This window comes from Myotis davidii, unplaced genomic scaffold (genome assembly GCF_000327345.1).
Source record: "Myotis davidii unplaced genomic scaffold, ASM32734v1 scaffold330, whole genome shotgun sequence".
Classification (NCBI taxonomy): Eukaryota; Metazoa; Chordata; class Mammalia; order Chiroptera; family Vespertilionidae; genus Myotis; species Myotis davidii.
Genome location: NW_006283770.1, coordinates 5863602 through 5878164, shown reverse-complemented (window position 1 = coordinate 5878164; position 14563 = coordinate 5863602). Strand labels below are relative to the sequence as shown.

The 14563-nt window shown below is 34.1% G+C and overlaps 1 protein-coding gene across 4 annotated transcripts in view; it reads left to right on the top strand.

Moving 5' to 3' along the window:
• Positions 1-14563, top strand: part of GAS2 (growth arrest specific 2) — a 117449-nt gene that overhangs the window by 41042 nt on the left and 61844 nt on the right. For all 4 annotated transcript variants that reach the window (XM_015566620.1, XM_006753964.2, XM_015566617.1 and 1 more), the window contains exon 4: positions 5020-5161. In XM_015566620.1, coding sequence (XP_015422106.1) covers positions 5020-5161 — 142 coding nt within the window. The remainder of the gene's footprint in view (positions 1-5019; positions 5162-14563) is intronic.

Below are 14563 nucleotides of genomic sequence, written 5' to 3'. Positions count from 1 at the left end.
ACAGTCTTTTGCTCTTGTTATCAAATTGATTATGATCTAGTTTGAGGAGCATGGTCTAATCGTTCATTCATGTATCCATCAATCAGGTTTTGAGGACATCTATATATATAAAAGCCTAAGCGACCATTCGACCATTAGACTGTTCGACCTGTAGCTGTGATGCACACTGACCACTAGGGGGCATACGCACATTGCACAGGCGTAGAAATATGGAACAGATTGATGAATCTCAGAGGGAAGGGGAAAGGGAGGAAGGTGGGAAGAGATTAGCAAAGATCTTATATGCATACTAGAGGCCCGGTGCACGGATCCGTGCACTGGTGGGGTCCCTCGGCCTGGCCTGCTGGGATCCAGCTGAAACTGGCTCTCCAACATCCCTCAAGGGGTCCCGGATTGTGAGAGGGCACAGGCCAGGCTGAGGGATCCCACTGGTGAACAAATGCATGCACTAGGTCCTTAGTAATATATAACAGCATTGCCTGGAAAAGCTAATATGAGTAAATAATTAAGGACATTATATAATTGAAAGGAATTCTTTGGAGCGTTGAGTGGTAAAAGGAAGATATATCAAATGAGCTATGTGTAGAGCTTCTGTAGATCTGAAGAATTTCTCTCCCTATCTATGATCAGTTTTCAGCTATTCAAGTATATCTACACTAATAAAAGAGAAACATGCAAATTAACCATCACTCCGCCACTCTGCTATACCCACAAGCCACGCCCACCAGCCAATCAGGAACAAATAATGCAAATTAACCCAACTAAGATGACGGCCGCCATGGAGCTGGAGCGAGCAGGAGGCTTGGGTTGCCCCCAGCGATGGAGGAAGTCAAGCTTCCTGCCTGCCCTAACTGGCTCCGGGCTCCGCTCAAGGCTACAAAGTTTCAATTATAGAAGATAAATAAATCTCAGATACCTGCTTCCAAGCCTGCCCTGGCCTCTGCTCAAGGAGGCCCTGAAAAATAAAAAAATAAAAAATAAATAAAAAGTCAGATTAGAAATATTTTCTCAAGGCCCGGAATGTAACATATTCCTTCATTTATAATATCTGCTAAGATAATATATGAATATAGTTAGTTTTACATTTTGAGAATTTGCAGTTTTGATAGTTTTGCATTTGAACAAAAATGTATTGCAACTGCAGTTTAGGCCTGCTCCCCGCTGGCAAGTGGACATCCTCCGATGGGGTCCCAGACTACGAGAGGGCACAGGCCAAGCTGAGGGACCCCCTGAGTGCACACATTTTTTGTGCACCGGGCCTTTAGTACTTCCTTAACTACTCAGGGCCATTCTCTATTCTAAACCTACTCTTTAAGATTTCCTTGGAAAGGGGAAAGTTGATTTTATTCAATATTTCTGTTTTTCTTTTATTTACTGATATTAAAGAAGAGATTCAGGCAGAGCTGGCTTTTTCCCAGAATTTTCATGAGAACCTAGAAAAATTAACAAATTAAAAAATCATAGAGATGGAAGATATATAATTGCTAAGTTTTTCAGAACTTTATAACAATTTTTGTGTAAAATGTGTCAAAATATTTTTAAGTCACAAAAGTATTGAGTGCTGGTATTATTGAATCATTTGATCTTTAATTCAAATGAAATTAGACTTGCTCCCTTAGACTCTTAATTATAAATGGCACGTCAGCCCTGGGAAGACCCTTGACCCTTTGCTTTTTGGTTGACGTGGAGTCAGGAAGAATTTTGGATCTTACAAGCTATGTACTACTGCTGTCAGCCAATGAGTAAAGATCCTTTCTCCTAGTGTGTGTGATGGTACTGTACTGTATATAAGGGTTCACTAGTCATTGGGACTAATGAAGATGACTTTAAACAATATATAGCAATAAAAAATTTCATCTGGGTGAAGATTGGACGCTTCCTTTCACACTGTTTACATTTTCTAGTCTTCAGCTGACATGGAAGCACTGACTTTAACAGCTCCATAACAGAAACAAATACTCCATAAATCCCATAAAGGCCAGGTTGTTAAATCAGAATTACTGATGAATTTCTCTACACTGAAAATTTTCCAAGTTATGAAGTATCAGTAGCTAGCTTTAATTTTATCTGTCCTAAAATAACTTTCATGTCTTTCAATATGAATGAATTTTAAACAAACGCTTAGGTTCTGGTATATGATATGTAGATGACTTTGCAAGGACCACAGGCTTAGAGGTAGGAAAAAAAATGCTATTTTTATTTATATGCGCAGTGCTTGTCCTTGTAAGTTCTTAAAGAGTAGGCTGAACAATTTGGGGGCTTGTTGCTGGTGGGTATTCTCTCAAAATGTGTTCCTTGATGGATTAAGTATCAAATCAATCTCTAGCTTCCTTCATGCACTATGGATATTGTATGACTTTATGCCATACAAATCATGCTCCCCATGTTCTTTAGCATGCCTTTAGTTATGTCAAATATTTTACAGTTCCTCGGTTATAGGTCCTGTATTCAAATTCATTTATCCCTTTGAAATGGTTTCACAAGTTATTTTTTCCCCACCCAAGAGAAAGAGATGGTAGGTCTTAAAGTGGCTCAGTGTTTGGATTTATTTATGTTCTTAAAAGATGATCTTCGCCTTACCAGTATTCACCTTATGAAAGGTTTTTAGTCACCTCTTGGAAATTTTGTTTCAGCAAGTACAATTTTAATATGTTTCTATTGATTTCAGAGAGGAAAAGAGAGGGAGAGAGAGATAGAAACACCAATGAGGGGAGGGAATCATTGATCAGCTGCCCCTGCACGCCCCCCAGTGGGGAATGAGCTCACAACATAGGCATGTGCGTTTGACTGGAATCAAATCCAGGACCCTTCAGTCTGCAGGCCGCTGTTCTATCCACTGAGCCAAACTAGCTAAGGCAAATACAATTTTTAAAAATGTTTTGGCTGACATAAGTTACTTATTTTGACTACTTAATCTGAAAATATTGAAAAAATCACTCAAAATCCTATAACGTATTTTGAAATTATGTTAAATAAGAAGTAAATGATTCTCTATGCATCAATCACTTTCCTCAAATATAATTTCTATTGTTTGGATGCATGTCTTCCTTGTATTTTTCCTAAGTTAACATTATACAAGGAAATACACTATTCACACTTATAATACAACATATTTATATGCAACTTAACTTTTTATATGTCCATTTGCATCATATATAAGCATATATACATATATATGTACATACATATGCCAGTGTGTATAATAATAATAATGATGAAATAAAAATATGTGTGTGTGTGTGTGTGTATGTGTGTGTGTGTATGTTTTTGCAAATTGTTGTTTTTGCTTAGGAGTATATAATGAACATATTATGGTTCAATGCATGTAAGTTTATCTTGGTCTTTTTAATGATACATAGAGTTCAATTGCATTTTTATATTTTATCCCACCAGCCCTCTCTTGACATATTCTTATTTCAAGTTATGTTTTTGTTCGGTCACTGTTGCAACATACGTACATATATCTTTAAGTAGTAATGCTATTATATCTGTAGGCTATATTCATAAAAGTGAATTGTTAGATTTAAGAATATATGTATTTTAATTTTAATAAGTACTGACTAATTGGTGTTTGTGACTATCTTATAAAGAATATATTATGCTGTCTATATCTATTTGTTTTTACTATTCATATAGGAAAGTATTTCTCTGGAAACTATTACTTAACCAAAGTGGTTAAAGGGGGATTGCTACATAGTAATCCCATTTTTCATTTATATACATATCTATAGTACCTAATCTCTCTATATATGTATATATTCATGCAAAATTTTTAATTATGTCTACCCTAAGTCAAATTCAGTCATCAACAAAGACATGTAGTGACACAGCCTTTAACTGATATAGTAACTGAGTGTTCTAATTGTCTAGCCATAAAAATCCTTGCTCATGAAGAAGTCTAGTAGTAGTTTGATGTTAGCAGGACTTCACCAGTCCACTCATGGGCCATTGTTATACTTTTTAAATCCATCCTTGTATATGGACTCAACAATCAACCACATTTTGGTTATATTTGCTGGTTGACAGTGCATAGAGGAAACATCCTGTCTATGAATATAAATCACAAAGTGCTTTTTTCTCCCTTGATCTTTTTTCTCTTTGAGCTAAAGCTCTATATAGCCCAGATCATACAAACTCATAGTTCTGTCTTTTCCTTAGAGTCTCACTGTATGACTTCATGCTATGCCATGGAAACTGGTTAAATTCTATTTAAGAAAAAAACCCACACAACTCTTTATAACACTTGGTACGGTACCAAGAGAGATTTCCTGTTTAAAATTATGAGAAACTGTTAATAGAAAAGTTTGTGGAGCTTCACACCTCCCTTATTTTAAGCATTTTTTTTTTATCCAGGAAGAAACATGGTGTGGAATGTAAATAATATGTTTCAAGATCAGGTAGCAGAAATCCCACCAGAACGATATAACAATGCCCTATAGTTTAAAAGGAAACAGTCTAGAAGAAAGCTGTTCGAGTGTTATTGTTAAAAAAGATTTTTCATATTAATTTTTATGATGAGGGCGATGAAGGCTTGTGTGTTAAATGATTCCACTGCTCTCTTTTTAGCTGTATAGTTCTTGTGTAATTTTTCTTATGTGTGTACCTATGCACCTAAGAATGAAGGTGTGTGTTATATATATTCATGTACTATATTTGTATTTCATTCTTCTTTCACAAATGAGAAATGCATTTATAAATACGTTGTGAGACATACTGATAGAAGAGAAGGCCAAAAATAATATAAGAGGAAGGAAAGAGGTCGTTTGAGCCAGGGTAGGGACTTATGTATATTTACCAGTAGATACTGAAAAGCCTGTGTACAGGCACAGATTTTTATAGTCTCTTAATGCCAGCTAAGTTCCATATACATTTCACTTCCTTTTGCTAGTTCTTTACTAACCTATTTATTGACATGAGGCCATCCCAAAGCATCTTGTTGAAAACATAAATGTGTATTTAATGTGCCACTGTGATGACTTTTCCAGAATTCCTTCAGAGTGAGATTTCTTTGTTTTTCAGAATCTGCCCATGAAGAAGATTCCATGCAAAGCCAGTGCGCCCTCAGGCTCCTTTTTCGCCAGAGACAACACAGCAAATTTCTTATCCTGGTGCCGAGATTTAGGGGTAGATGAAACATGTCTATTTGAATCGGAAGGTTTGGGTATGTATTTTCTTCAGAACTTTAACTGATTAAAAGTATTGTATTTGTCAGTATAACTACCAAAACTAACTTTTTTGTGTGATGTCATTTCACAGATGAACTTTAAAAAAATTCGTAGTTTGGTGTAAATGAGTTTTTGAAGGTAGCAAAATGCATGTCCTCTTACTATTTATTCTCTTGGGCATAAAGGATAGGAACATAAATAGCACAATTACTGTCAAAATAAGATCAAGTAAATACAATGCAAAATTGGGGGATATTTGAAAAAGGCAGGGTTCAATTTTCCCACCAGGCTCTAACCTGCACTAGAAAGGAAGTAGCTATGTATGTTCTAGCCATGGGAGCACAATTGTCTTTTTGCTTCTCTAAAGGTACGAAAACATCATTTCCCCTAAGTTCTCTTTGTGAAACTGGAGTTTGTTCATTTATTTATTTAATTTGGTGAGTTAAAAATCAGCCAAGCAAGTAGGAGATTGGATTAAAGATGATGAAATAAAAGACCGATATCTTAGTGCCCAGACCTACCCAGATTATTGTGGGGTTTTTTGGTCTTGTTTTGTTTTATGATTGAATTTTGCCAAATCCACTTCCAGGCCATAGAATGAGCTTTTGCATTTCCTCTGGACAAAACATACAGTTTTTGGTGTTTCCGCGTTACTCATGAAATAGAACTGAGTGAAGAAAGGAGACATGTAGAGGGGGAAAAGCTTTCGTTCTTTTGCCTGAAGCTTTAAAAAATCAATTCACAAAAATCACATAATACCAAATATTAACATCAAAGTAAGCTGAGCATCCTTCAGAGAGAACAAGTGTACAAATTGCCTTCCAAACAGTCAGACTATCCTAGCCCCCAGGGCTCACAAAGCAATATTCTCCTGTTGAACCTAGGAAATTGATGGCAACAGCTACAATCTTCATTTTTTGTCCTCAAGGAAATTTGTATTTGTACTAGGAGGAATTGATGTGATATAAAAAAGATTATCATCAAATTTCTGAGAATTATCTCAGCAGAGAAGAAAAACACATTAATTTAGACTAGGAGAGCATTTTATACTTGAAAGAAAAAACAGAGTAATTGCACAATAGCACACTATGTGTGCTCCTTGAATGTTCATTATATGAATGGGCTTTGACTGTTCTTACCATTTCCTCACATTAAAGTAAAACAAATTTGGTGGGAGATGTGTGTGTACGTATATACCTCTTCTTCAGTCCAATATTAATTTTACAGATAGATTTTAACTTTTAGGTTAATAGGGAAACTCTGTGAGTGGAGGATTCCAAGAAAGGAGTGTGGAAGAATTATTTGTGAAAAAAATATTCTTGAAAGATCTAGTGTGGGGCAAAAGTAAGTCTACAATTGTTTGTATGGAAAATAATGCAGTAATGAATAAACAGTAATACAAGAATAAACTCAGTTTCATGTACTCACAACTGTAAACCTACTTTTGCCCAACCCTTTATACAGCCATCTAATCAAGTGTGGACAAATAACATCATGATTTAAAATTCTGGAGTGCCCCTACATTACCAACAACTGACACAGAGGGAAACTGCTTTATTATTAATTTATTTATTGTACAGATTTTCATTAAAGAAGCCCTTTTCAGTGGCAACTATAGGCCAAGTGGATTAGTAATGTAAATGTGATCTTGTCTCATTTTTTTCATTGTCCACGAATTAGTTAAACTAATAAAACTTTTTTCTTAGTGAAACTAAGAAAACTTTTAGTTGGAATTGAAGAAGAGTCAATCTAGTAATAAATTTTCTCTGTAGTACATATATCACTGGTGCCAAGTTCCTAATGAGAATTGAATGCGTATTATTTACCTTGATGGCTTTTTAAAACCCCATTCAGATAATGACTAATATATTTTATCTTGAAATAGTCAAGTCTAAAGAAACATATGTAATAATGGTTGTAGTATATAAATAAGTATTCTGCAGCATATACAATCAAGTAAAGAAGAATTTTGAGATGGTCTAGTTCTTCACCCTGTTTGGAAAAAAAAACAAACCCAAAAAACCGTATAAGAAGAAAGTCCATGAGAATTTAAATATAATAACTGTCAAGTATTTTGCTAAAATATCTTTGATTTTCATTATCTTCTATATTATAACTTAAAACTAAGTTACCTTGCAATTAAAATGCATTAATATATCCATGGACATTTAATAAGACCAAGTTTTCAAGCTATACAATTTAAAAATAATTTTTAATTGTTTAAGGAGCAAATTAAAGCAAATAGGCATTCTAGTTTGAAAAGATAAATTTGAACTTTCTGCTGCTCGGAATAGGACATGAGGTGGTATATAATAGGCCTGGGGAGCTAAAAGAAGGGAGCCAATAATACAACATTGACTTTCGGATTACTCAGAGAAAGGAAACAGCTGTGCCCATAGATGTTAAAGATAATCAAGAGGAAGGGCAATGAGCAATTCCATTTCCCCAAGTGGAACCCTTTCTCCTTGCATTTTCATTATCACTGTAGGCGAGGAAGTGATCGGGCCTCTGCTGATGGCCTTGGACTCTGTACTTGCAGAATTGACTTTCCGGCAACAATAACACTGTGTACTCTGCTTGATGTCTTTTCACACTTCACTTTTGAAAGGGAATTTAGGGCAAGGATTTTTTTTCCTTTTTTCTACCTCAAGATTTCATTTCAGTAGCACACAAGATGAAGAGCATCCTTTGTGTCACAGTGTTTTGAATAGCAAATAAAATGAAAAGATGCCCTGATGAAGGGGAAAATCTGTTTGAATGAATGATAAAGTAGATCACTGTATTGAGTGTGTATCAAGAGGCTTCTGTCTTCAGCTGTTCAAAGGCCTTTGCCTGCATAAAGCGTCCTTATCTTCATGGCAACTGATATGCTCCCCTCTGTTGCAGTGCTTTTTGTACGATTATTTTGTGAGAGGATCTTGATTCACAGCTCACTCAATCTGTTCTATTTCCACAACAGCTAATGACAAGAAATCTCAGTGTGTGGGGAAGGTATGCCAGGGGTGGACAGGGGAGTATGGATAGCAGCTTATTCCATGTGCTCCTCTCATGCTTCTTGTCTTTTGGATTCGTGGCAGATACATTTCTGTGCCACGTGATACAGTCACATACAGAGTATAATCTGCAATTTATTTTCTATGACATTCTCGGTAATTTTTCCTCTGTGAAATGTCACTTCTTAGGTCCTAAGTTCATGACTGTACCAAAGTATTTCCAAAACAAGCCAAGAGAAAGATGGACACAGGTCTTGAAAAGCCTATTCATAAAAGATTTATAAAAATCCAATAAAGGTATGAAATGTTTGACACAGTAGCAATGAAGTAAATGCGATTACAACTATGAACATTAGCACAGATTAGGAAAATTGTGTTTAATGCTGAGAATATAGGAAAACAGGATATTCTGTAGAGCGCTGGAGAAAATTGGAAATTGATATGTCTGCTTTGGAGGGCAATTTGATATTATCCATCAGAGACCTGAGAAGTGTTCATGTCCTCTTATCAGGCTGTTCTACTTCAAAAGTTTATCCAATGGAAATAAGTGGAGAAAGGCATCAGAATGTCCAAAGAAACATTTTTGTAATAGTAAAAAATATGAAAATTAATTAAATCGATGACATATAGTGGTAGCTTAAACAAATTACAGTCATCCAGAGATACCAACAAAAGATAATATTTTTGAGACTTTAAGTATATGGGTAACTCATGACATACTCTGAAACATGAAGTCACACATTTATATCTAGTAAATAACAAGAAAATATATTTAGAATTTGAAAGAAAGATAAACAGTAGTTGGGTTTTAAATGATATCATTTTATTCTTCAATTATCTATTAACTAGGCAGTAAAACAATATGGCATATAATCTGAAACATAAACAATTTTTTTTGTTAAGATACAATGTGAACCAATTTGCATAGAGAAGTATTTATGGACATAAAATTTATACATCAGTGTGTTATAAGGTATGTTTTGTATCATTGAGATTTCAAGTGATTATAGAATTTTATACTGCTATGAGAACAGATGACATAAATCTTTGTGTGTTCTGTGGAGCATACTTTAGTCTTAAGATTTTACATATAATGCTCATTGACAACCCCAATTGTTCAAACCATGCTGACATAAAAGTGACTGGAGATTTTATTTTTCATGTGTCTGATTTATTAATTAATGGGTTCCATTCGATTCCTTAAAAATATTTAGGATGTGCTTTAAGCTAAAAAAGATCAACTTGAAATGTTTTTTATTTTAAATTTAAAAGTATGTAGTCTATTCGTCTAAAAATAAAATACTTCCCCAATAATTATTTTGAAAGAAATGAACTTTAATGTAGAGTTAAGGGAAAAAACATTTAGAAGGCTCTAGTTATAAAAGCATTTTCTATTTTCAGTTTGGAAGAGATGTAAAATTTCTTAAACTGTATTAATAATTATTATTCCTAACAGTAAGTGTAATAATTTTTCAAAGGTTAAGTACTTGAACTACCATTTCTAAAATAATGATATTTTGAAAATGACTATTTTGATGTGGCTCATTTTTATTATTTAAATTAAGACCCAAGAATGTATGATTTATTTTCAGTCTTAAAAAGTTGTGTTTTGGGGGGTAAAAGAGGGAATGGGAGACATCTATAATACTCTCAACAATAACAATATAAAAAAAATAAATATTTTTTAAAAGTTGTGTTTTAAGTCCTAAAATTGATGTTAATATGTGATTTTTTAAAAAGATATTTTAAGCAAGAAACTAGTTAAATTATTCAAGCTCTTATATGGGAGATTTATTTTTTATAATTTCTCTTAGCACACAAATTAGAAATGTCATGTTAGTTTAATTTTTCCCTGAGATCTGTTTATTTTGTGTTATTTGTATGCATTCCAGTAACCTGGGAGATGGGGGGGGGGGAGGAAAGGATGGGAGGAAATTCTTTTAAAATGCACAGTTTTTTGCTTTCTGTAATTGTGTCAATATCATTATATTATTGGATGATTATAGGATTTGGAGGCCAGTGACTATTCTTCATCTATTTCTCTGAGAAAGATCAACTCAGCGAGAAAAGGGTTTGCTATCTGCTGTGCTAGCATGCCAGTGTGTGTGACTTGCTTTTTATTTTTATTTGTATTTGCTGTGTTCATGTTTGCTGTGTGGCACTGTCTTCTTTTGATGCATGACTTTGATGTTCAGTTTTACAAAGTCCTTTGTCCTTGTGAACATGGGTCAAGCACTGATCTATTTGCAATATTCCTGTGATGTTGCTGTGTCAAAGTAAAAAGGATTGTGTATGGATTTTAAACACTGTTTCCCATTTTATACTTAATGTCACCTGTTGCATCAGAAAAAGAATCTATGCCTGCCTTCCAGTGCTTGATGAATCATCTTTTGTTGTCTATATTGAGGACTACAAGAGTATTTCTGTAGAAAAAGCTACATTATTCCTATTAGTCTTAATGTGGGATAACAATTCCATGCAGCTCTGGGTTATTTATATTCACCTTATTTCTTTCCTAAGAATAATCTATTTTAGACTCTTTTTTACACCTGTTCTTATAATTCTAATTCACTTTTACTTTTGAACTGAAAAATTCTTTCCAAATTTAGCCATTTTCCTTATGCCAAATAAAACATAAGCAAGAACAGTATGGAAGCTGATTGAGGGAACTAAATGTGTCCTTGGAATTGTAGGTGTATCAGGGCTTGATGGAGTCAGGGTCAAGTTAGGAAAGTAAACAGCTTTTTAATTTTTCCATGTTAAAATTTTTACTGTACAATATTTAATAATGACAGCTACATGCTCAATAATGAGAGCTAAATAGTATACCTGTGCCACCATTTCTACTCTCCCCCAAACCATCATGTTATAAATGAGAATGCTGGGACCTCGAGAAGTGAATAACCTACCCAGTGTTACACAGCTTCTCAATGGCCCATGCCATTACCTTCGATGGTCATGTCCTATGTTACAGAAAGTTATGCTTTGAGTTAATTTTAGAAGTTCGTATGTTTTTTTTTTCAAATAAAAGGGAAAATAAAATATACACAAAATTAGAAAAGATTCTGGCTTACTGCTATTCTGAGTGGTAGCGACCGGATCCATTAAATTAACATAGGGTCTGGGTGCTGGAGAAAAAAAGAGTGCTACTTGCGCCAATGTCGATTTAATGGCAAAGGCAATTAACTATATTTTATTCTCTACATCTCCCATGGCTGAAGAGATTTTTGAATGAACTCTAACACTGTATGTAATCACATGAAGGTGATGTTCTGTTTTCATTGTGAATGATGATTCTGAGAAATTTGGAGACACACACACTCAGCGTGAACGAGCCGCAGGTCTCTTTCTCCGTGGCCTTTTCGTTTGCTCATTAGCCTCCCTCGGGTCAGTTTTTAAGGCACCTACACTGCTGTGCCTTGCCTAATTGCCTCCTACCTTTACACTCAAAGATTTCTGTGTCATCTAGCTGGGCGTCACATGCTGGCTGAGAGCAGTTTGTTACTATCCCTTCACTTTGTGGGGTGGCATCTTTTGTACCTTATAGATCCTGGCAGGAGAAAAATGCCCATAATACCCATTAAAGTCTAACTGAATGCATGACTTATTTTCTCCTTTATTCATCTTCATCACCTCATCATCACCACTGTTATCCTAAATATTTTTAGAGCACGTATCATATATCAAAACACTTTCAAATGGTTTTAACAAAATACAGGGGTGGGCAGTAGTAGGTTTACAGTTGTTGGTATGAGAAATAGATAATACAAGAATAAATAATAATACAAAAGTCAATTCTTGTGTTTCACGTGCTCACAACTATAAATCTACTTTCAATATATATATATAATGTTTTTTTCCTAAATATAAATATTAAAGCCAGTTTCCTTCAAGACCAACCTGAATGTTATAGCCTCTAATGTATGGAAACTAACAGACAAGACAATTTTTCATGCTTTCATTTCTTTGTTCATCTGTCAAAACTTAATATATTTAGCTAAACTATACATTAATGGCCCAATGCATTTTTATCCTTGGGTTGCTGTGACATTGAAACTCTACCCTTGGTTTTAGTGGAAGGCCTCATTTCCTATTCCTGGAGCTCACAGCATTCTATTTGACATTTGATGCCCATGAGATTTTTATAGAATCTAGGTTATAAGATTGAGTCTCTCACCACATATTTTTGAATAGGGATCTGTGTTACTTTTCCCAGAGGTGTTCTGCATTATACCTTTCTTTGAAATGCCTTTTGATTATTTAAAAAGAAGCCTCCAGTGATTAAAAAAGAAAACCTTTTGCAAAATAATCACCATTGACTGGAGAGCTTTTTATTTGTTGTAAAGAGAATTTGTTCAGAGAAAAGAAAGCAGTAATGATCCCCTCTAATACCTGTAGCTCAACGTGAAAAACCATGTTAACGTTACAGTGATGAAGTGAAAAAAAATGTTTCCTACTGGAAATTTCAGTGAAAGTGGAAGGTTTTTTGTATGTTTGAAAAGATTACTCAGGAAATGTGTTTAAAATGAATAGGACATATGACTCAATACGAAGGCTTTAGTTCACAGGCAGTAAAAGTTGCCTTTCTAATCTACCTGACAAAGACATGCATTTAGCTATTTAATCTCCTAAAATATACAATTCATAATCAATTACAATAACTTATCGAAAATAGAGTCATTTAAAGTATTTTAGTCCCACAGACTGAGCAAAATTAATAGTAAGATGTTTGGTATCTCATAAACTGACATGTCCTAATGTAATTGTTACTTAAATGTTATACTTAGCACAAAATCATAATAGCTTCATGAGATCTGCTTTATATCTAGCTGTATACACTGGCTAAATTGATGTATTTAACTTGAAATTTGATTAAATTTAGAATTTACTGTCTCTGGTATATAAACGATAAGATATTCAAATATAATAGGACCACTCTAAATTATACAAATCTATCCATACAAATATGTGTGTGTGTTTTTATTACAGTTTCTTCCATTGCTTAGTATAGTAACTAACACATTGCCTGGACTGGTGTGGACATGATTAAGTGCACAAAAAATGCTTTAAGAAAAAAATGTCAATTAATTTTGACTAAAGCCAAATGATGATCATCTTCGAGTAAACGATTTATAACAATGAGAATAAAACGGACCTTCGACAAATCTTCCCTCATGTGCCACACACTGTGTTAAGATTAACAATAAATATTATTCTGTGTAATAGTCACAAAAATATCATGTGCTACACAATATTCTTGCCCTCAGAAAACTGAGATTTCGTCGAATGACCTCAAATAACACAACTAACTAGTGTGTGTTAAAGCTCACACTCTCTCACAGCCACTTTACTCTCTCCATCTATGAACTTAGGTATAATGTAGATAGTACTTAAATTATTAAATTTAAATTTCATAGCAGTAAGGTAAGAGAGTTTGTTTTTATAATGAAATATTTACATAATTTATATCTTGCCTTTTCTAAAAATGCTAGGTAAGATTTTAATCTTTATCAGTTAATTCATTGTCATAATCACTATCATCACCAATAATTTACATCCCCTTAGATATTATAAGATATTATATTTACTGTGTAGTTACTCTGATCTAGGCACTGTGCTAATTAATGCACCTCTGCAGTTTTATCTTATTTATTGCTTACTATCAAACATTGATATATTTTGGCTATTATGGGCCAGGCTTGATATGCCTAATATGTAAGGAGTCATTAACATGTGAGACAATATTTTAGGTGCATTTTGAAGCAATTGTATTGCTTTATACAGGATAATATTTCCAAAATTACTGGGAAGTAAAATGTTATATTTCTATTAGCATTTTCCTAAGAAGTGATGCTGAGGAAAATGTTTGTTTCTCTAAATTATATAGGCTGGTTCTGTTTAGGATATAAGTGAAGAATCACGCTATTTCTTTTCAGTTTGCCAAATTATGGCTCTAATGCATCCATGTAGAGTTGACATTTGAGTTTCGGCATACAAAAAGTGTTTTAAATTGATAGTTCTGCCGAGGAAGCAAATAAATACACACTAATGATGCAGTCCTACATATCACATTGTTTTTCGTATATTACCCACATTATTGTTTTTCTTCAGAAAGATTATTTTCCATAAAATTTATTTGTTTACATACAATTCTTCTATAGCCCTCAGAATATGTACAACAAATTGGCTAAGGAATCATGGTAGTTGGACAGGTATTACTTTTTATAGTTGGTTATTGACTGCACATTGACATAATATGATCAGTTCACCAAATTTTTTCATTTTTTGACATTGTTGTCATCAAGAAATGCGTGAGATTATATCTCATGCTCATCATGCTTTAACCACTTGCTTCACACAGCTTTCCTTCAGTGAAGAAGAGGGTATTAGACAGGACTTTAAAAT